The sequence below is a fragment of the Aphelocoma coerulescens genome, chromosome 1A (genome assembly GCF_041296385.1).
Source record: "Aphelocoma coerulescens isolate FSJ_1873_10779 chromosome 1A, UR_Acoe_1.0, whole genome shotgun sequence".
NCBI lineage: Eukaryota > Metazoa > Chordata > Aves > Passeriformes > Corvidae > Aphelocoma > Aphelocoma coerulescens.
Genome location: NC_091014.1, coordinates 57,846,069 through 57,870,456, shown reverse-complemented (window position 1 = coordinate 57,870,456; position 24,388 = coordinate 57,846,069). Strand labels below are relative to the sequence as shown.

General features: G+C 41.1%; 1 protein-coding gene across 3 annotated transcripts in view; it reads left to right on the top strand.

Annotated features, from left to right (window-relative positions):
- The window catches only part of CHST11 (carbohydrate sulfotransferase 11), a 167,964-nt gene that overhangs the window by 71,899 nt on the left and 71,677 nt on the right, over positions 1-24,388 (top strand). For all 3 annotated transcript variants that reach the window (XM_069002971.1, XM_069002970.1, XM_069002969.1), the window contains one exon: positions 4,637-4,722. In XM_069002971.1, coding sequence (XP_068859072.1) covers positions 4,637-4,722 — 86 coding nt within the window. The remainder of the gene's footprint in view (positions 1-4,636; positions 4,723-24,388) is intronic.

Sequence of the window (24,388 nt, the reverse complement as noted above, 5' to 3'; positions counted from 1 at the left end):
GAAGATGCTCCATGGAAAGCATTAACTCTGGCCTGAAATTAGGGGCAGTTGGGCAGCAGGAGAGCAATGGGTTAGCTGGAGAGCAATGTACTTCAGCCAAAACAAGCAGGCAGAACAGTGTCCATTTTCTGCCTCTCATGCAGAAATCAGACCAAAAAGAGGAATATATTGGACTTTTTTCTTTAAAACAAGAACAGGATCTGATCTTCAACCAGAGTCTCACCATACTGCTGCCAGTGCATACTTTTTCCTCCTCAGTGAGAAAAGTTGTGTCCCAATAGGAGGAATGAATTATGTATGTCAGCTTTAAGCAATGCTGTATGAGGGAATTTTGTTCTTTGTACTTTAGACCAGTGTAATGAAAAGTTAAATATTAATATGTCCTCAGAACTTTTCTCAAATATTTGTGATATGAGACTGTTAATTTAAGAGGCAGTGAACAGAGGTAAAATTTTTACATGTGGCTTTTGTTATCATGCTAGTAATTAGAATAGTGCAAGCAATGTAAATCAAATGTTACCAAGTAGGGAGGCAGTTGCTAGATAGCAGCTGGGGAACTTTTAATCTACAGAAGTCTTGGAAACTGGAGCCTCTGACATCTATGAGATTGTAGAATGGTAGTGATAGAGGTGGCTGCTGAATGCATGCACTCAGGTTTGAAATGTCACTTTTTTGTCTCTCTCAGTCCAGTGGAAGAAGTGGCAATTATTTTGTGTATCTCTTCCAGCAGAGTCTCCTCTGTGACTTGACCCCACACAGACTTGTGAGAAATGGTTTGATTTGCCCTTCTGACACTTTGTGAGAGGGTCACCTTTATGGTTTTCAGTCTCCAAAGTTCTTGGTTCTCATGATTTCTGCCCCACCCCCTTTCACTTTGTCTAGGTAGTCCCAGTGTTCACATACCTTTTTAGGCCAGTAATCTCCCAATAAAAGTGCTACCATGTCCCCTGTCTCAGTTTTTTTGTAGCTCCTGATAGGGAGAGGCAGAAATTGTATTGATGTGGCTTCTTATATTCAGTATTTTCTCCAGAGGTCTCCCATTGTGGGACAGGGTCTTTGTAGGTTACCAAGTGCATTAGAAATGTCTTCTGCCAAGGAGAGGTGATTAAGCCTGGATCACATGATTCCATGTGAATGATCTTCAGTGTTCTTGTGCTCAGTGCACTGTAATTCACGGGTCAAATTCCTGTTCTGGGTACTAGTGGGTCTAAATGGAGTTTTCTGGAAGTTGAAGCTGTGCACGGATGCTTCCATTCTGAGATGATTTAAGGCCTACACACGTAGTTTTCTTTTCTCTGTGTATATATGCACAGCTGATTATTGTGTTGATAAGCAGGGCTGTTTATCTTTCTCTTTAGAGAAATTGAAATTTGGTGCCTAGATAGCATCCTCTACAAACTTCCTTATTAGATTCATAACAAGTGGTTCCACACATATTTTAGCAAGATGGGCCAACACTGCATTTTGGACAAATCATTCCTGGGGATGGAACAAAGGTCTTGTTCTTACAGCTCTTGTATTTAAGTAACAAACTAACATTTCATCTAGTTGCTCACACTCCTGGCTAAATTCAGGGGATTCATGTTTTTGCTGCACTTGCAGTATTACAATACTCTTTAAAGGCACTGAATGCTGCTGATCTTAAAGATCTTTTACAACCTAAAGAATTCTAAATTTCTTTGTCAGCTGCTTCACACTCCTAGTGTGCGTGAACATGATCTTTTGATCGGTTCTTGGACCCATGCATATGCAGTACATATCATTAGATTATAATTAACTGTAATTATGTATGGAGATCAGCCCAAGTCATAAAATGGAGATTTAGATATTTACTATGCTAATAAGAAGATTTGGTGAGGATAAAGGGCTTGATTTTTTAATTTTCACTTCCACAATGGTGTGACAGATCTTTAGAGAAAGAGTTGTTAAAATTAGTAGAGCTGCAGTAACTCTCCACGCTACAGATTTCTTACTGCAGAGTGCTATAGGCGAGGTTCAGGCCCAAAAGGTTTTGTCATTGGCATAATGAAGCACTGCTTCAGAGAAGCTGAGATGGTAGAAAACAGGTTGCAGGAGCCCTGAGAGGTGAGTTTGTCCACAGACATGCCAGAAAGTGTTTTGAACTATATAAAAACATTATAAGGACAGTTGTACAAACAGTGCAGGTGGGATTTCTGCTGAGGAGAGGGGAGTATTCACCTTTATTTTTGATGCTGCAGTTAAATTCCAGGCACAAGTACTTTCCAGGTGTGCACAGATGTGCTGTGTACAGTTGTATCAGGGCGTGCTGTTCCTGACACCAATAAACAGGGAACCAAGTGCGGTGTTGCTATGCTAACCCCACAGTCTGATTCTAAAGGCTTTATTAATGAAAACAAACCAGTTAAGTAATATTGGAAATGATAAAATAGGTTGAATCGCCTCTATGATTAAGGCTCTACATTAGCATTTAGCTTTTGCTGGGAAGATAGCTTTTTTTATTGTCTGTTTACATCTGGAAACAAATCTTTCATGTTGTGTAAATAATTTAATCTTTATTGCTGGTACTGCTGCATATAAAGTGTCGCTGTGTTGATACCTGCTGGCTAAGTGAAGTAGGGAGGGATGGATACATTTATGCATGGTACTATTTTCTGTATTTAATGGAAATGAAAAGTGAAATAATGAGTTAGGGAACACCACACTAGAATTATTGTTCTTTGTCATTGTGGAACAAAGCATCAGTGTTGCAGGACCTTAGTTAATCACAGTGTAATGACCTGGATACACTGAAGTGTTCCCCTCTCCCTCTCCCCCTGCTGTGGTGTTTTAATATGCTTTGCCCTGGAGTAGAAGGCTTCATTTTGGAAAGATTTTTTTTATTGAGGAGGGGCCTATAAAAGGATTTTCAGAGCTTCTCTGGACACAGTTCCTGATATAAGAGCATGGAGGAGGAATGCAGATGGGGGATAAGGTGGACAGGAGCTCTGTAGTTGGACTGGCTGCTGGATGTCTCACATCAACACTTCAATATTTTCTTCCTGAAACCACCTCCAGGCTCTGGAAGCTGACATTACTCATGTGAAATATTTTTAAAGTTTTAGCTTTTTAAAACCCATTGTAAGTTATCTTTTAAGAAGGCACATTAGCACAGAAATGGAGGAATCTCAATACTTGTCTGCAGGACTAAAATTGCTCAGAATTTAATCAGGTGTTTAAATGTGTCAATTAAAATTATTGCTTCTACTAACATTACTGTCCTAATTGTGAAGAAAGTTGAAGCCAGTTTGTTTACTGAGTATGTCTGACTCCTGCCACAAGACCCGTGGAATCTGTCTGCTTAGGGAAAAAGCAACCCAGCATATTATTAGATAATTACTTCCTATTGGAAAATAGATGTGAAGTGAGTGAAGGAATCAGTTATGTTTCCAGATTAAACTGTGTAGAGTTTTCTGTGGTTTATATTAGTTGATGTATCAATTATGATTCTGTATTAGGCCTCAATATTAAAACATTACTGGACTGTATTCTCTGACTTGGCTTGAAGCCCACAATATCATGTCTGCAAATGGTGCAGCTTATTGCTCTAGCACACTTCAATAGTTTCTGGTTACAAAACATGGCAAGAGGTGGTAAAAGCATGCCTGACTCTGCTTAACGTGATGTTCCCCGCAGGAACATCTCTTTTTTCCTTTGTTTTTTTAGTTATGCCTTAATCAAACCTTGATGAGACAAATCTTCCCTCACTGCAGTGCCTGATGTGGGTGCCTGACAGCCTGATACTCCTTCTGTAGTTCTCAGGGGGAGCTGGGGGCAGAAGAGTGTTAGCAGAGGATGATGTGGGCCATGTGAGATTAGAAGCATAGCAAGCTCTTGTTTTCCTCTTGGCTACAGAAGGTGGTTGGAGCCAAATGGCTTCTTACAGAGTTTTATGGCTACAAAGGTCTAACTGGAAGCTGATGGTCTCTATCCCTGCTAGGGCTCAGGTCAACACCTCTCCTGAAAATTTTTTTGTCATCCAAAATGCTCCTTGATCAGACCTTTGACAAAGCCTTTGATCTGAAAACCTGCTGATCTTCAGTGGGGATAACACAGCATGTGTTGGTTTGCAGATCAGTCAAATTTCCAGTTGCAATATGTAGAGAAAACTAGTTTGTGGCAAGAGGGGCAGCAATGTTTGATGTGTGTTGTGTACTGATGAGTACCTGTTCTAGGTGAAACCAAAGAGTTAGGCCAAAAGCTTTAAAATCATGTCTTTCAATATGAGGTTCCTGTGTGCATCTGTGTTTAGGCTGAGAGAGGCTCAGACATTGCCTCTCAGAGGTGCTGATTATAGGAATCCATCCGACTCTTCCCTGGTGATCAGAGAAGCAGATAAATTGTGTTACTTTGGTCCCCATGCTTGAATTTTTGTGCACCCAAACTGAGAGTTGTATAACAGCTTTTACAAGGGAGCCTTTTATCTTCAGTAACTTCCACAATAGATTAAGGGTTTAGCTCTTGGACGATTGCTAGGGAAAAGAAAATTAGGACTTAAGTGACAACACTGTCTAGAATCCCACGATCTGTCAGAAAATCTTTTCTCACTGTAGGTATTGCAGTTGCTTCTTGCTAACCAGTGTTGCTAACCTGTACTAATTTCAATTTCCCCTTGCAGTAATGCGTAGAAATCCATTCGGGATGGACATTTGCTGTCGGAAAGGATCCAGAAGCCCACTCCAGGAACTGTATAATCCCACCCAGGTGAGTGTCTCATGGCTATAATTAAGCTTCCCAATCCAGCATACAAATGCCGTCTCTTTTGATGATATTTTGGTATGTTTTTCTTATTTACATGCAACAGCTGCCTTCATTCAGGAGAACTGATCCTGGAACCTGCAGGGTTTCATTATAAAGTTCTACAGTTTAAGCTAAGGGCCTGATTTTTAAAGGCTTTTAATGATTTTAATGATGTGGACTCCTCCAAAATCTTTCCTTAGGTACCCAAAAGCCTTAAAAGGGTATACTTTTTAGATCTAGCTAGAAGCCGAGGCATTGTGTTGACACAGAGTTGCAGGGTGGGGTGAAAGAATGTGACATGATCTGCATGAGACAAGGAGTGCAGCAAGACTGTAAATTGTAATAATAATGCATGAATATAATTTATATGATTTTCAGGTAGCCAGCTGCCTTTCCTCTCCTGGTCCATGGCCTGTATGGAGTCTAGACAAACACTAGCTCATGTTCTTCCTTACATAGTGTGCTATTCAACACCTGACTGTCTTGATGGGAGCTTAGGATAACCTCAGTTATTGCTTCTCTTGTGACAAGCAGCAGAGGAAAACTACCTGAAATTCGTGCTCCTGTTTGCTGCTTTAAATCAATTTATTCCCTACATGTGGGCTGAATTGGCACATTCAGGAGAAGCATTTCCTGTTGGCAGCTGAGAGGAAGTGCTGCCATTGAGAGAAAATGCCAGCTGACTATTAAACATATTTATTAAAGTTTAACAACTGCCCATTATATATTTATCCATCAATGAGTTTTACTAAATTGGCTATTAGGGAAAGTGACTATCCTAGTAAATCTAACTTGTTAGATTTAACAAGGCAGTAAATGTTTTAAATACTATTTGATTATGAAGAGACTCACTATATAGTGTGCAAAACGAAGTCTGAGGGATTTAAAGTACTTACATAAAGAATTGATAGCAGCCCAAAGATATGTGGTATCTGTTATGTAGCACAGTAAAGCTCCGTTTGCTCGTTAGCGTTGTTTTTATGAACGCAGGCTGACTTTCTAATTCAGTTTGAATTCTGGGCATGACTGGGAACATAAGTTTGTCATGCTATGATACCAGCCTTTATTGACCGTTATGGGAGTCAGCATTGCATAAATGGAAAGTGCATGCAGAAGCCCTGAAGAGGAAAAATCCAGTGCTGCAAAGGACAACTATAAGCATTTGCAGGTTAAATTTAGAGACTCTGTGCAGATACTCAAGAGGAGTGGGTAAGGGAGAAGAGACTGGCTGAGTAATTAGTCTCTCTGGGGTCTGCTGTGTGTCAATCAAAACCTTTTGCCCTTTAGCGTCATTAAAGGCCAAGCTGTAAGAAAGAAACATCCACTGAAGGGCCATAATCCCAGAGCCCTTGCAAACTTGGACAACTGAAAGATTTCCTGGGCTTCCTGAAGCAGGGGACATAGCTGGCAGCTCCTTCACTGCCTCTCCTTCCTTTCTGTGTACCCTGACCAAGCAAACCATTAGCATCACTTTCAGGGCTCACCTGTGAGCCAGCCAGAACATCAGCGTTTGAGGAAGTGCAGCAGTTCTGGCAGCTGATGCTGAACTAAAGAGATGATGTTTTTTATGCAGAAGTGTTTCCATCACCTTGCCGATCCCATTTTTATCAAGCTTCTAATTTTTGTTTCTTTCCTTGTTTTTAGTTGGTGCTTGATTTTTTTGGAAGGGGCTTTGCATGCTGCCCTCAGTGCTAGAGGGACAGACAAATGAGCGTATGAAATCTGGGAAAACAGTAACAGGAAAAAGCAGTGAGTAGAGGCTGCCAGAGAAAACAACAGACTGGAGATGACAGCTAGAATGTTTCATCAAATACATGGTTAATTTTTTTTTCCATTTTTGCCCAAAGAGGTGTCTCTCTCACCTTTCTTAAGGTGGCAGATTAGAGACTGGTGTGTATTCTGGCAGGAGGGTGCTTGTTCCTCAAGAGTTCACCAATACTTGCAAGGGTGGGGGGATGGAGATTGGATCTCTCATGCTTCCTTGCTGCAGCAGTCGCAATCAGCCATTTCTAAAGTCAGCTCAAAAGTCAATATACAATAAATATGCAAGAAGACAAGGCCAGGCTGGATGGAAGCTCTAGTGGAAGGTGTCCCTGCTTATGGCAGTTGGAACAAGATGGTCTTTGAGGTCCCTTCCAGCCCAAACCATTCTTTGATTCTACAAAGATATTTTTGACCAAAATCTCTCTCTTGCGGATCTAGATAATGAAAACAGTTAGATCTTTAACCTTTGGCTTTCAGAACCTGTTGGACTCCTGATCTGGTGAATCCACGCTTCTCTCCTGGGTGTCAGTTGCTGTGTGTGCCATCACAGAAACTCTCTGGTACTCAGTTTAGCTGCCTCAGAGCAACAGCGGAGCTGATTGAGCAGATATTGGCAGTTCTCCTTGTAGTTCAAAGTAATATGTGTAATTTAAACACCAAATGTAGGCCACTGAAAGATGCCCTGAAGCTGTGGTTTTGGATTACTGTGAGCTAGGTGTAGCTGTGATTTTTTAAGGGTAGGAAACTTTAAATTTGAGATGCATTAAAGGCCCATACTGCCTTGCATTCTCTGTGCTCCTGGCTGTTCCCTGCCTGGGGAGATGAGAGTTTGGCCATCGATTGAAATCGGTATCAGATAGGGTCAATACTCACTGAGATTTCAGGCGCTGTAGTTTAACATGAGTAAGGTTTTTCTACTGTGTATTTAATATGAAGTTGCACTGCCCTCATAAAACCGGATGGAGACAGGTTGATTCATACCAGCTGAGAGTTTGACTGTGGTTATTTACTATGTTGACATATACCAGCCTCTCTGATCCTGGCCTGTTATTTCCTTCTATGGAGTTACTTGAGTTGTTTGGAGATGCCATCGTTTGTCTGTTGAATCTTTTTTTGGCCTGGTGAATGACTGTGAAAAGGAAAGAGACAGGAAAGGAAAAAATAAGAGAAGGAAAAAAAATAAAAATAAAAAAAAATAATAGTAAAAAAAAAAGGCAGAATGAAAGATTTGGCTTCAGGAAATTCAAATGTAGCAATGAACTGGAGGTGACTGAATGGGTCGTTTGGTGGCTTGTAGGAGCTGAATGTTAGAATTGCAGTCAGATTTTCAGAGGACTCATCATAATTGTTCCTGGGGTGAGTGGAGAAAGAGAGGACAAATAGGTGGAGATAGCACTTGAATTAGGGCTTGAGAAAGTGTCCATGACAAAGCCCATGTGGTATTTATGCCTTAGCTGAGTGTCTGGCCTTGTGATTATTGTAAAAGTAAGAACAACACATTTGCTCTTTTGCCTGTGGTAATAAAGCAGAAAATAGGAAGTGCATTTGTCTGTGGACAGAAGATTTCTTCTCTAGGGCTTTCACTGCAAGATTTTTCGTGAGCACTAATATACCATGAGGGCAAGAAAAATCAATATAACAGAACTGGATTTACACTGAATAAGTGCATTACCAGTCTGTGGTCTCCTCATACGTGGCAGGCAATGTGTAGCATATCTGAGACCTAATTATCTGTTGTTTTGTCTTTCATTTTCAGGTGGAGGTTTAGTAATAAACCTGCAGAGATACCAGTGGCAAATTTTGAGGGCCAAAATGGACCATTTATTTAATGAGTTTATTAAAAACCCCATAATTATAAATGGAAAGTGAAGGAGGATTCAAACACACAAGTAGCAAAGGAGAAAATCTAGATGTAACTGAACACAGATGAAGGGCCCGGCAGGAATGTGACACAAGCTACATTTTATCTTGTGTGGATTTGGTGGGGATTTTTTGCCTATGAAACCCCAGGAATTTAAGAATTTGGGTAAACAAATACTTGCAAGACATATTCTTAGAAGACAACATATACAACTGTGTCTTGTAATTTACATGGCTGTGTCCAGCCCCACTGCTCCAAGAATAACAAGTAATTGTGGGTCAGCCCACGAGCTGGAGTCACCAGAAGTTCAGAATTGGGTAACAATGCTCACACTTTTGTGGTTAACATTGATCTATTTGGTGCAGTGAATGTGCTACTGAATTACAAGAAGTTGCAGGCCCAAAATAGACCAAATGTTAGAGGAATGGGAAATAATTGTCTTTAAGGTTAGATTTTGCCTTCTAGTTGTCAAGATTAACATTTAATTCTTATTAAATACAAATAATACCATTGCTTAGTCTAACTGTCTAGACTTCTGAGAGGAACACAGAAGAGATAAAGTTCTGTATGCATCAGGGTCCAAATCCAAGGAGGAATTTGTTTCAGTTTCTAGTTTGACATTGCCTAACTTTAGTTCATGAATCAACCTGACTGTTTTGCTAAAGGTCATGCTGTTTGCTGTGTTACTTGCCTTTGCAAACATATTTCTTTTTGTCGAGGAGAGGTATTTCTAGGTGTCTGCTTTTGATGTAGCTGGAGCCAGGTCTAGTGATTTGCTAAAGCTGGTGAGTCAGAGCTGTAGACCATGTGTTTGTTGCCTTTGTGTTACGAAATTATATTGGACTGGTTTAGTGCAGTCATTCCAAAATGACCCATTTCTTTTATTACTTCTATTTTTTTTTTCCCTCCTCTCCTTCCTACCAGGAGAAGGGAAGTAAGTGAACTCTTGCCTTGCAGACACTTTATACATCCTCAGTCACCTCAGGCCACAAATGCTGCTTTTTGGTAGCTGCCCTGTGATTATCTGTGACTTAGACTGCCTGGATTTTGCACCAGCAAATACCAGCCTAGTTCAGCCCACATCACTCACCTGGGTTGTCATTTTCTATCTTCAGCTGGTTTCCACTAGGATGACTCTGTGGGCAGCTGTACCAGTTCTTCGACAGAGGTTTGTGGTGAGCTTTGTGGTCTGAGCTCTGTGTGCACATCATGCACAGCACTTTGTACCCAGGTTCCAGTGCTTAAGGCCTGGTATTTCTGTCCTTGGTGAGCCCGAGGTGCTGAGCACTGTGCAGTTTGTTTCAGTGTGCTCTGGCTTCTTGTTCTCAGAAACACAAGAACCAAAGAGCAGGTCATTGAGTAGGATGGTCTAGTTCACCTGGTGGTTTGTCTTCAGCACCAAGTGACCAGACTACAAGAAAGATAAAAACCCATGATAACTCTTCCAGAGTACAGCCACCTGTGAGTCATGAGCTTCCTGAGCCAGACTTGTGTTTTCATCAGCTATATCATGCAAGAAAAGCCTGAGATGGCACACAATTACCAGATCAGTCAAAAAGGGGGGAAAAAAAGTAGATCTCCAGAATTACTGGTGAATTCCAGTAAGACAAGAAAATTACACCAGCACTGTACACCAGTGCTATCCATTTTTTTTTTTCTCCAGTTTTCATGTAGATGTATTCTGAGTTTCAGATTTCTTCCTTGAGACAGCCATATAGCTATCCTGGGAAGTGAACTTCAGAGTATGAGAAATAGTGCAGTTTATCCAAAGAACAGTATGTTAGAATTTATTGATGCTTTGCAACTGACTCATAAATATGTATATGGCCTTATCCAGGGCAAGAAGTGGCCCAAAAGTCCTACCAGTACTGAAAACATATGTTGTGTGATTGATGCTGATCTTTGTAGGCAAATCTGTGCAGATGATAACAGCACTGTAAATACAGCTCATAATCACAGTATTTGATTGATCATAGATTAAAAACTCCTTAATGGGAAGGCGCAGAATGGAGACATAAGGAAGAACAGTCGATGTGCAATGCCAAACTTTGGGTACCTACACCTGTTGGTAAACAACAACTTCAAGTGTAATTAGCCTCGTTTGCTGCAGCAAAATGCCTGCTGATGAAAGAGGAGATAATTGATTTACTCCATGGATGACTTCTTATGCAGAGACATTACTTACTGTCGTGCTTGGAAGTCATAAAACAGCAGCTGGCCTGGCATGAAATATTACATTAACCTTAGCAGAAAAATTGCACTAGTGAGAATGCTTTGTTATTAATTACTGATTACAAATGATAAGAGCTGGTTTCAGATGCTGAGGAAATGACTTGGGGAGGGGAAGGTTTCAGGTATGGTGTGCTTCATAGATCATTCATTGTGACATGATGGATACCTTTGTAAGTCAAGAGGAATTAATCATACAAGTATGTACATTAACTACCAGCACTCAGGGCTAGAATTATCCCCAGGACATGCTCATTCAAGTTCCTGCAGTGCATTGGGATGAATTTTTGGGCACCTGTGTTTAATAAAAGACTTGTTACCTGCATGAAATGAAAGAAAATACAGTCTCACTCAAAGTGGCTCAGATTTCCAAGATAGAAATAGAAGCAGCACCTCTTTTTAATTTCTCCAGTCCTTGATTTGTATTTCATTATTTTGAGAGCATATGAGTTTTACTATAAAAGATTTCTGGAGGCATCGAAGTGTGAGAGGAAAAGTTTAATAATACAAGAGACATGGCCAAAACCAAAAGGGTTGTATGTGCTGGAGGTGAAAGAGGGTAACACAGCTTTCAAAACTATCTGTATGCAATGTCAGGGCTCTCTGTTAGAGAAGCACTTGGACAGCTGGGTGGAGAGAAGACCTGGACTCCAGCACTCTGACCTGGTGCCATTCAGTGGCTTTTTGTGGTTAATTGTCTCCAAATCAGACCTCTGGAGACCTGAACCATGTTGGCTCAGTCAAATGCTTGCTCCGAACTCAGTAATATTCAAATGGGACACCTTGCCTGCCTCTTTCTCTGCATGAAGTTCCTCATTTTTCCTTTCCATTTTTAAGTTTTGCATCATAAAAGATGGGTAATCAGAGTGCAGGGGGATATGGCAGTTTGGAGGATCAGGAAGCAAAGGACAATGGGAGGATGTCAGTGTTTGCAAGTGGGAGTAGTGAGCACGGATTTCTGCCCCCAGTCCCTGCTGAGCAGAGTTTGTCCTTTCTGTCTGTGCTCCAAGCATCAGAAATCATCCACGTACTCCGGCATCACTGACTAAGTTGCTCTATCCCAGTGTTTTCAGCCTAGACCTTGTAAACTGCAGACTCTCTTGCTTATTTCTGGTGCTAGTAGTTTTGGGGCAGCTTTCTCCATTGTGTGAGGGAGAGCAGCTGTCTTTGGTTAAACATCTGCCTTCTTTTCCCTGTATTGGTTTGTTTTTTGGTTTTTTTTTTTTAATTGAAGAGGTTTCTTAACTGCAGCAGAGTTGTTGCCCGCTTGTGACAGGGCCAGATGATCTCTTTAAATCCTGAGAGCCCAGCTGCAACCTCTCTCTCCCCTGAGGGACTGTAATGTATCCCAATAGATGTCACTATGAAAATCAGAGAATCCAGACATACAGTCTATCTACTGGTACTTGTAGTTCTTATTTACTTTAAGCTTTAATTTTAAGGAGGGAGAGAAGAAGTTGGTAAATCTGCAATTAGTTTCAAGATGTTAGATTCCCCAAGTCCCATTTTTGCAGACTTAACTGTATCTGATGCAGAACCTCAAGTTCTATAAAATGGCCTGTAATATCCATCGATATGTATTATTCATTCAGTTTTTAATTTTGTACAATATAAATTAACCTCAATAATGCAATGAGCTGCACCTTACCAAAGCTTTCTTCAGTAAAAGTGCAGTAATCTTCTTGTCTGCTTATGCAGAGAAATTCAGGAATGTTTCTCTATGAAAGCCACAGATGTAGCAAGGTTAAAATACTGCCCTTTGAAAGATGTGGCTACAGGAGCCAGTGTGCCTTTTGGGATTCCTACACTAAGGAAATTCATAGTACTATGGAGAGACAGGCTGTGGTGTTTTTGTACAAGTGTGTAAATCATCAGATCAAGCACAGATTATTTAAGGACGCTTTCCAAGGAAGTTTACTTTTAGTTGAAGTTTGTGGGGAAGTGTAAGGTGGGTCAAGCCAGGTGCTGCAGTCCAGTCCATACTCAGTGTGCTGGAAGAGCAGGCTTCCCCTCCCATGGGGCTGCTCCCTGTGGTTATGGACAGGGCTGAGCAGAAAGGTCAGCTGGAAAACATGCAATTTGTGGATGGCTGAAAGCAGTTGTGAGTTTGGGCTGCGTTCTTCCATTTGCAGTAGCTGGGAAACACTTGGGTTGGCTTGGAGTTAATCTCACAGGGGAGTGTGTGTGGGTAATGATGGTCTTGAGGTGATTCAACTGTGCATCCCAGACTGGGCAGGTCATGTATCCAGGTGACACAGTGGTTTGAGTGTCTTCAGTCTCTCCTGTTCATGCTGGCATGCGTTCTGCAACTAAACAAAAGAAATGAGCAAGATTTCAGGCTGACAGGCTCTTCACTAAGCCTCTTGTCATGATGATCTGGGGATATAATAGAGTAACAGCCACGGTTGATTTAAGACCTTGTGCGCTCATCAGTTGATCTAGTAAAACAGGGAGAAAATTCTGCCTTGCCCTGACAGTCTTGTTTGGTGACACCAAACCCTTGTGACAGCAGAAATTAACAGTTCACTGAATCCAGAGTACAAACTGGAGAGTCCCAGGCTATTCCTGCCGGTGTTCAGGGTGCTCTCACAGGACTGGGAGCCGAACCCCTGCAAACAGAGGACATGTGTCCCATGCATGGGAAACACCCAACTGCTGGTTGTTGGAATTGTCCTTACATTTGTTTGTTTAACCAGCAGACTTTTTAGTTGTAAAAACAGGTTGTTTTAGTAATCATCACCTGGGCACACTTAAACTGCTTTTATTCACTAGTTTTCAGGCTTTGCTTCTTACTCATGTGGAACAGGTGAGGAAAGAAAAGGAAAAGAAAGGTATTTTTATAAGGTAATACCTATACAGCATTTGGAGGCAACAAAAAAGTGTTTATATTGTGTATGTCTTTTTTTCCTCTGTAAATAATAGTACCTATCACACTGAGACCACTCAAGTAGATCATTATTACTCTACTTAACCTGTTGCAGTTGTGTATTCTGGTGTGGGTGGGATCTTGTATTTGAAGCATCCTTATGTTCATGAGGCAATGGCAAAATGTGGGAGGCGGAATGAAAAAAACCATTTATTTCTTTCAGTGATGCTTTTGTGTAGTTGCACTGGAGGGAGGAGTGGCTTTGTATTCTAGGTTTTCCAGCATGCTGTCAGTGTAGATGTTTCTATCCATTTATAACCTTGGGAGTAAAGTGAAACTTGATCTACTGAAAATTGATGGCAAAACTCCCAAGCTCTAAAGAGGCCAAACTTCGAGTTAAAAGAGTTGATCCAGGGGATCAGAAAGGAGCTGTATTTGTGAGTATTTTTTTTATCTGTCTTTTCAGCATTCCACACACTCTATTGCACTAGAAAATACTGAAGGTCTTATGCTCAAAAGATTTCCGTTTTTTTTCCCCACTGGTAGTGACATAATAAATATAGCCAAACCAAAGAGAGTTGGAAAATTTACAGTGCACTGAAATTGACATGAATTTCTGGTGCCTGGAAAATCCAGGAAGGAGAGTTCCTTTATTTTCAACCTTAAATCACATCTGAACAGTATTCTGAGTGTTATCCAGCATGGGGCTAAAAGCAAAACATTACCTCCAATTTTTAGAGGAACAGTAAAAAATCACAACATCCCTACAGTCAGATTGCCTGGCTGCACAGCAAATTAGCAACCTCTGTAGCTATCAAATTCATGCCTTAATATAACTCTTTTCTCCCTGTAAATGTGGGATGTGTCTTAGATCATTTCAGACAAGCATCTGGGGATTAGTAAGAGGAAGTGAATATTAATTCAATTAGAGGATAGAAGATGAAGGTACAAGCTTGCATGGGGAATTGACATCGGGAGCCCAAGTAGCAAAGACATCCCTATAGCTGGGAGAGGACAGTTTCATCTGTTCAAGTCAGACTTGGCTTTTGCCTTGCATATATTTTACTTATGAAATGGTAGTTGAAGGAGTTGTATTTACATAGCAATATAGTTAGTGTCATATTTTGTGAACTAAGCCTGGCTGACAATAGATGGATGAAAGATCTGGAGAGCAGATGCATAGTGGTAGCTTTCAGTTCATTTTGATACATTAAATATTCATAAAAAATTCAGCTGAAGGAGAAAAGAAATGTTTAGTTGAACCGGCAATGAGAAGCTGAAATCACTGATACTTCTCCAAAAGTGTAACACCTTACCTAATGTAAATTGAATGAAGGTTCCTGTGGGGAAGGGGAGACATGCAATATTAGGCACTGGTTTCTTTCTGTAAGAGATTGTTGTGCCAGTGACATCTCTCTATAAAGTAATAGCCAAAAATCACTATTCTGAGCACATTTTTGTTCTTTTATTTCCATAGCTTTGGACCTACAAAAGCATATCCATGCACTTCCTTATTCTTAAATGCCATGTATTTACAGGCTGGAAACAAGTCCTTTCACACTGCATTTTCCATGCAGGAACACACCGTCCCTATGGGGGTAAGCCCTGGACCTGTAGGCTTCTCTCACTCCTTCTATGCACACTCATTTGTGCATGATTTTCTGCTAATCTGAGTCTTCATCTGAAGGACATGGGCACTCTGCTCAGCTCCCTGCCTGATGCACAGTCAGGAGTCCTCAGAGATGCTTTTGTGGAGCCACACAGTGAAAAAACATTTAGAAAATTACAGTCTCGTTTATTTGTTTATTTTGGTCAACTAGTGCAAAAACAAACCAGATAAAAGAAAAAAAAAATCTGTTTGCTGATAAAAAGAAGATGGAAGTGTGTCACCAAAGTAATGGCAGGGCAGGTCTTGTGTTTATTTAAACAAGTAGTGCAAGACCTACTGTTTCACCTCCAACAACCACTAAAGAAGTCATGGGACACTGAGATGTAAATGCACGGAGGAGTTTGTTTTCAAAAGGGATGTAACAGATCTCTCCCTGATCCTGCTTGTGATCCCTGAATCACACAGCCACTGATCTGTCACAGGAAGATTGGTGGAATCTTCAAGCATCACCTTCATGCCTTGCACAGAGTATCATGTGCTGGTCCTCTTTGAGAGACCCACTTCAATTTTCACTTGGGCTGTTAAGTGAGTTACTATATAAAATATTGACACTGAAGGAAGAAAACTGCCTTTTTACCCAAGTGTAAATGATCTTGAAACAAAATACGTGGGATAACAGAATGATTTCTTAGGCAGGTTTAATGAATAATTGATTTTTGCTTCTCATGACATTATCGGTGTAATTAAATCTGTGGCTAAAGAAGTAAGACAGAAGATATCATCCACTAAGACACTGAATCTCTTTATCCCACCACTGGCAAAGTACTGTCATCTGTTATTAAAGGTTCCCCTGCAGTCATGCAGGTTCAAGATCTGTCTTGTCACTAACAAGTCGGTCTTGTGTAAGTACCAACATGATAAAAATCCGTGTATTCAAGCTGTTATCCACGTCCAAAAATAACCTAAATAAGCTTCCTTTCCTGCTAAACCTGCTCCTGTCTTTGGAAGCTGTACATTGAAATGATTCTTGTTTTGTGCAGGGTATGTGGATATTGGTGTGTGTTTCCAGTTGATCTGTCACAGAACTACGTGTGATCTCTAACTTGGGTCACTCACCAGGCCCCACCAGATGGTTGCTGTTGTGATTTCTTTTGCTCTGTTAAAAGTGTGTTAAAAAATCAGAAAGGACTGAGGAATAAGAAGAGGTGATAGGAAAGTAGTCTGAATGCAGCTGGGCTTGGCCAGTGTATATCTTTGGAAAACATACCTATACAGGGCTGTGGGTTCTGTGTTGGAGAAACGGGGCATGGAGGATAATTGCAGAGGCCAAGCAAGGATAAAACTAAAGGCAAGGGCTTAGTCTACAGTTGCAGGCACTGAAAGTGCATTGATTTAGAAACTTGAGAGTTATATCTATTACACTTATCAGCTACTGTTGCTTTATTTTGCAAAATTAATTCTGAGAAGCAGTTTTTGACTTTCCTCTAAGTAACATGTGGACACCACAGTGGTCTCCTGGAATAACTCACTCCCTTGTGAATCCTCACTATCACACGCAGCAGCCTCAGATCCCTTACACAGTGAAGTGCTAGAGTGTGTTTCACTGCAAAGCTACAAGTCCATATAGAGTAATAAATCTAAATACTGTACTGTGTGGTGGGTCAGTGTGTAGGTGATGGAATGGTCTGATGTATTTTGAAAGTCAACAGAGATCTTTTTGCAGATGTCAGAGCAGCCCGTTGTATCACACATAAGAGGAGTCTCATTCAGTGGCTACAGAAGTCACAGAAAGACTCCCCCGTGGCTTAGTTTGCCTTAGAGACGGTCCCTTAGTTTCAGAGACTTAGGGAAATGCTCCACTCACATTGTTAGCAGCTCTGATTGTGTTATAAATACTACACTGAGCAACTGTTCCCAGAGAACTCCCGTCTGTTCAGTGATACTCAGCCCTGCGTACTGCCGCCCGTGTCTCCGAGTGTGGCAGCATTAATGCTTGCCTTGAATCCCCATCTAAAGGATGATATGGTGATCAGCACCACATCAAAGTCACAGCAGCAGCGGCCTGGCAAGGTGTAGTTCTTGTTCCTGCTGTGCTGCAGGATGTTCAGCCAATGCCTGAGCCAGTTTGCACCGTCAGCACACCGTATATTCTAGTGTCAGATCTGCCATTGGTGCTTTTTGTCATCAGGTCGTTGTGTCTCTGATACACTTGAAATGCCTGTAACAGTTATGCCTGTTTATCTGTTTCTCAGGGGCACATTGGTGGTATGATTATTGCCTGCATAGTGTTATGATCATAAAAAATGACAAGTGTAATTACTGGTTACAAGTTAAATTGTGCATTTACCAAAACTACACAGCTGCCATGTGATGTGTCTCTTAAATTCCTCACTTTCTTGAAGGCAAGCCAAGTATTTGCTCCTTTCTATAATTATCTAAATCAAAATGTACCCGTTTGATTTTTCTGACATATATCTTTGTCACTGCAGCCTCCACCAATATATACTGAGTCTGAAATGTTCATCTAAATGACTTCAGGGAGAACCAGTGTTTGTGTGAAGGCCTTTATAGACCAAGGGCAAACTGCTTTCTCATGCACAAATATGAACGTGAGTGTGTGCATTCCCCCACTGCTGCTGAAATCCATGAATTAGGGATGTGCTCAGTCCTGCCAACAGATTTTGTACCAGTCTTGAAAAGGGATGGTTTTGTATGCCCAGTGCTTCATTATGCATACAAAATACGCATTAGTAAACCTGCATTTTGATTCCACAAGATGTACTTGCATGACTGGCTATAGATGGCTTTTCTGTACTCCAGCTGCCGAGCTTTGAGCTGAAACAACTATTTCTCAGTGGGAAGAGTAATTGTTTCAGCTCAGAATAAAGTGGCTAATCATTAGGAATTCAATTGGCATGAAATGCAAAACATTAATCATGATGCACTAACGTGTCAATGATGTGGATGTAGGGTGTGTGCTCCACTGAAATTTGCTAATTGATATATCTGGTTTTTATTGAAAAGGATTAATGTGGTCTCTGTTAAGCAGGATGTGGGAGTATCAGACCTGGAGGGGTTTTAAAGAGACTGCCCTGTTGTCCAGGGCACACATTAGTGAGGGCTGAAACCCTTAGAAAGGTACTTTTTTTTTCTTTTTCTGGAATCTGATATTAAAATTGACACCAAAGATGTATCTTGAATAAAGTACTGTCACTACCCTGGATATCCCTTATGCCCTGATGAGGGAGTCCCAGCTTGCAGCAGGAGTGGGGGACAGAGGTGCTTGTGCTTTATGTAGGTCTGGTCCAGTGTGGAGGGGGGGCATTGCCACCTCTCTGACAGCTTTCACCAGCAGCCTCAGTCCCCAGAGGCACATGCCAGGTGTGATCTGTGTCCCAACATGCTGCAGAGGACCTTTGCATCTGAGTCCCAATGCCAGAGAGCCAGAGTCCTGCACCTGGGGCTGTTTCTGCACATTCTTGCTTTTGCCTGTGTTACCCTGAAATGCTTTTGATCTCCATTCTGAAATGACTGAAAATATGATACTATAACATAGCAAATGTTGATGAATATTACACTGAATAACATCTGGCTTATTCTAAATAACTTCAGATGAAATGTTGCCATTTCCCAGTATTGTGGAAAATTCCCTTCTTGCTAATCAGCAGTTACTGCATATCTCTGAAACAAAATTATTCTGTGTGTTCATTTGTTTTGCAGCCGTGCGAACTCCTGTATTGAGAATTAAAAAAGTCTCCTATGTTTAATGCCCGAGGGCACAAATGTAACCCCTTCAAATATCATTCTTCAATTATCCTTTGAATCATCTGCCTTCCAACTCTTCTCAGATTCTGTAAAATACCCTTCTGACTACCTATCAAAAAAAATAGTACATCTGTTCTTTCAGTTCATTTCCCTAAACTGTAATCAAGCACTGTCTGTGCAGTAAAAATGAAAAGGAATGTCTATCTGCAACAGCATTCTTCACTTTTATTATTGGAAAATGCATTAATATTCCCTTATCAAACATACCCATTTAACAAATCATTCCATTTCCTTCCATATTCAGCTATTTTAAAAGAAGAATGCACAGAAAGTCATTCTTTCCTGATCATAAAGGCCAAGCTTGATTTATTTCTTATTCTTGTAGTTTCATGAAACCTGAAAATAGATTATGGTAAATAGCCTATTGACCTCTCTTTTGTTAAAACATAGCTAAAATATTATAGGCCCTTGCTATATCTGGTCTAAGCTGCCATTTTTATTAAGGGAGTGTAGCACAGAGTGTTAATGGAAATTATATTTAGGCTTAGGGGAAAAACTTGTGTGTCTTAGGTTGAAGTCTATTTCCAGCCTGGTTACAGCAGTTAGAAAAGTGTGTGATTCATTCAGGTTTCTGGTGGTTAAGTACTGGGGACGGGCACTCAAGCACTTTGGAAAGTGCTTGCTTTTCTCTCTCCACTCAGAGGGAAAGAAATGGGGGGAGCCCTTCAGCTACTCAACTTGGAGGCTTATTTTCTTTTCCATTTGATGTGGAGGCTTTATGAAGTTCCTTGAGTAGGGAAGGACTGCAGACCAGGTGCCTTAGTCTGCCAAATCCAAGCAGCATCATTCTGCATGCACTCTGCCCACTTTCCACTGGCATGAGGCTAACACCAGGTTCAGGGCAGTGGAGGGCTGGCCTGAAGCAGCCACAACTGGGTGCCTTCTTGTAGGTCATTGCAAGGCAGCAGCAATATCCAGATGTGTCTGACTGAGGTTTGCTGTGGGACAGATTCCAGCTGCATCTTTCCAGGCAGGATCTGTCCAGCTGCAGGAAGTGCTGCTCTGTGGTCCAGCTGTCAAAGGTATGAAGAGAAATGCTGACCACCCACCTTCCCCAGCAGCAAAACATGAGATCTCCAGGGTTCCATCCCTGATCCTGGGTGTGCTGGCACTCAGGAACTGCTGCTGTGCTGCACCAAAGAGACCTGAACTGTCCCAGGGGACCAGAGGATCTCCTTCAGTGATGGCCAAGTACCATTAAAAAGCTGTGTATCATGCCTGAGGTTTGTTTAGCTCAGGAGGAAGGGGAACATTTATTGGTTTTTAGATAATTAGATAATTAGAGATAGTCACTTGATGTTGGTTTTCCCAAAAGACTGAAATACCATGGGTTTTCTGAGATTCCCAAGTGCCTAGGATTTAGGCACTTGAAAATCTCACTCAGGGGCTCTAGAAGGCAGTTAAACCATTCATTAACATCAGTCTTGGTGGGCACCAGGCAGTGTTAAAAGCTAGGCCTGGGGTTTAGGGATATCAGCAGCATCCAGGGTGGAGACAGTATGTACAGAGCAGAGTTGTTACGTTGGCATGTGAGGTGCTTGATCAGATCAGTGCAGAAGCAAAGCACTCAGCTCCTGCTCAGTCAGAGCCTATAAATACATTCAATTAAGTGAAGACAACTGTATGTTCGTGTTCAAGGCAGTATTCGACTTCATGCAGTGTTTGGCTCCATTAATTATCGGCCTTTGACTGTTCTTGCAAGTGCTGAAATCCCAAGGAAAACATAAGGTCCATTAAGACTTGCTGCTTCCCCAGGCATACAGACAGCTCACAACGTGCAAGCACTAGGATTCCCAAGCTGTTTTTTTTTTAATCTTGAAGCATCACTTGTGTACTTATTTTAACATGTCTGTAAAAAAACCCCAAAAACCTCACACAAAAAGACAGCAATTTTGGTGAAATTAAGAGGTTTTTTGACCACTAGCATCTAGTAAAATTTAAAATCTGTGATTATTCAGTAGCTAAGGAAAATAAAGCCATGGCAGGGGAAAAAAAAGTCCTGCTGATATGCCCTTTTAGAATAGAGCTAACATCAATAATTCTTGCTCTGTGCATTAAGTTTTAATGTGTAGACAGGCACTCTGTGCATAGCAGGGTGTCTGTGGAGTCATCAGTGAGAGCTAATAAATGCCTGTCATATGAAGAATACATTACAGAGGGAGCCAAGTTAAGTGAATCATTTAGTTACCATTAGTCATTTTTCATTAATATTTTTAACTGTAGTATTATCCACTACGCATTAGGTAGGATAGAGAGGATAATGCCTGTGATGTACTTTATTCTAAGAACAAAGATTTCTTCCAAATTGTGTGTTCTTGCTGGGGATCAGGATGAATGTTTCAGCTGTGATCTCAACGGTGTCTTTTTTTATTTATTTAAGACTACAGGAACCCAGATGAGAAAGGAAATAATTTCATCACATGGCTTGGCATTAACCAGCACTGGCCATTTACATTAACAGCAATTGAACAGTAATAACTGTGCTGGAAATGGAAATACCCATAAGCGTGCTTAATACTGGGTATTAAAAATAGCACTGGAATTTCCACAATAGCAAATGCATTATTCCAATCCAGTGTGTTCTGTTCTGGGATATGCTTTTGCTCCTGTGATCCTGTTCAGCTGTTACCTTTGAAGCACAGCCAAACTGGGACCACTGGGGACAGAGGTGGGAGAGACCAGGGAACTGTTCATGACCCTGCAGGTCCTGCTCTGGACTCGAGTCTCCGCTGGGCAGAACTCCCTTTTGTGACACGTCCTTCACTCGAGGGCTGGATGCAGCTAGGGTCCTGACAGTCTGTCAGCATGGAAGAGTTACAAGAATAAATATATTTGATCTTTCTTATACTCATAAATTTTTCCGTAGGGTAATGTGCTTCTGCCACTTTACACTTTTTCCTCTTTAGCGGGTTTATTTTCCATTACTGTCTGTTCTAAACTCATGGATTCTGATTTCTAAATGTAATAATGGCATGGTTGGGCATACATATGGAGAAGTATTCTTCCCAAGATGCTGAGCATTTAACAGATAGAATAAGAGGTACACACTTGAGGTGTGATATAAAGACTTGTTAGCATGGATTTAAGATTAATCTCAAATTTGCATCATTCTCAACTTACATCAGTAATGTTCCACTTCTAAAACTACTCTCCAGTAGTCACAGAGGCTCCAAGGAGACAGGGAAGAAATTAAAATAAACTCTAGAAACACTTACAAATTACTTTGCACAGCTTTTTCTGAACTGTGACAAAATTGAAAGTGAAGTCTGATGGTTCAGTATCTCTGAAAGTTAGAAAGGGACATTGTAATTTTCTTTGGAAGAATGAGACACCACCTTTTAAAGTGTCAAAAGCTTTGGTCTCTGCTTTTGATGAGTTGTGAAATACCAGCTCTAAAACATGTAATTGTCTTGGAACTAAAATTTGCACATATTCCAACTCAGGCTAATAATATCCCGTGGGAAATGAATTTGCACCATAGAGGGAAATATATACAATTTTTATTTGTGGAGTAAATTACTTTTGCTGCTATTATCTATGTAAAGTGTCCCAGATTATTTTATTCTATATGTTCCAAAAGTAATTTACTCATATGTATGGACACGAATTTTTTATTTTCTGAAGGATGTGCAACTGTCAGATGTGGATTTAACCACAAATCAAATATGTTACAGCATCTGTTGCTGTTCCCTTGGGCCAGGCACACAGACAAGAACAACAGTATCCAGCCATCAGTTCGTTGCAGTAATTTTCTGTGACTGTGAAGTAATGCTGTGTCTGGAGGATCAGAACATGTACATGGCAAGTGGGACTGCAACCACGATGTTTGTTTCTGTGCACCACTGAATGACGCCTAAATTTTTACACTGTATCTGGTGCGGAAATAACCTTTGTCTTTACTGCTTGATTTTAGAGTAAGGTTCACAGGGGTGATGCCGAGAGCCCCAGTCAGGTACTGTTGTGTGAGCACTGTGGCCCTGTGGTGGAAAACAGTGATTAGGACATGGCTCTAAATTTGTGAGGGAGGTAAATTTAAGAGATGCTATCAAACAGTAGCCAATTTGCATATCAGATGAATCTCAGGAAAAGTGATTTGGACACATAAATATTCCACCTTTCTGGGCTGTGTTTGTATGCTGACTATCAGCACCAATAGCTTCTTTAATGAGTAGAAATATTTCACTGTTTCACATTCTCCAGGGCTTAATTTTTGTAAGTGAACTGCTGATTCAGTTCTACCTCACAAAATAACTCAGTTTGGCAATAATTCAAGGCTAAAAATGTGACCCGTAACTGCCTGCTCTTTATCAAGCAAGCAATTACATGGAACAGTGCATCATTCCATCAAGCAATGTTTAAATTCTTCTAATTGTGTTTTAAAAGTGATGTCTCCTGGTTTTGCTTTTGTCCCTCAGCCCTGGCTGTAGGCAGCCACTGCAATGGCTCACTGTGATAGTGTTTGCTCCTGGCTTCTGCAGGCTTTGAGGGGTCAGGATTGGTGAGGAAATGCTAATGTGTTTTTCTTGTTACTGAGCTTATAGATCGTTTAACCAGACTGAATCATCTGACTGGGTCTTAATCTGCTTTCTTCGTCCTTTCCCTCACTCAGCAGCCACTCGGCACTGAAGGTTTGACTGGAGTATTTCACAAGATCCTTTGTATATTGCACTCCTACTTCATCCGTGTATCATTTGTACTTCTTCAGATCTTATGTGCTGCAGGGATTTACATAAGATCTAGGTTTTGGGCCTTAAGGCTTGGATGGACCTCTTTGCCATCAAAGACCCATTTAAGATCTGCACATTTAAATTTGAAACCCAGCATTTGTCTTAGTTCAGCATCTTTTGGTGGTGCTGATGTTCCTCGCTGTATTCATGTAGCCAAGTCCATCCTTTGCTTGCCACTGATAAGGTAAGAGGGCCACTGAATTAAATGGTCTTTCGATGGGGTACTCTGGAGGTGGTGAGAGGAGCCTGTGCTTCCTTCGTGGGCTCATTTTTGAAGCTGTGGTGCAGGACAGAGGTGAAGGTGTGTTTTCTAGGGTTGCTGTAAATAATGCTTCGGGCAGCCCGCACCGTGGAGAATTTCAAAGTGCAAATCTGACATAAAATAACTGCTGCACAAAAATGTTTAATATGCGGGTCCTGTGCTCTCAGCTGATGCTGGGAAGGGCTTCTTGAGTTTCTCGTTTTGAAGCTCCATTTGGGTTCTGAAAACTGGAAAAATTTTTATCTCTTCCTTCTATTCCCCCCTGCCCCTTTCCCAATATAATGAGGAAAAAAAAAATGTTCCGTGGCCCAAATAAAATCCACAGGGAGGCTGATGCAGGCTCTATAATTTCCAGTTTGGTCTATTTTTGCCCTCTCTGCCAGTGTCTCAGAAGTGGAGTGCAGAAGCTTGGCTCAACTTCTCGTCCTTGGTGTGTCAGTAATTGTCTAAGTCTGAAATACCCTCAACAGGATTGTTTGATTGTGGA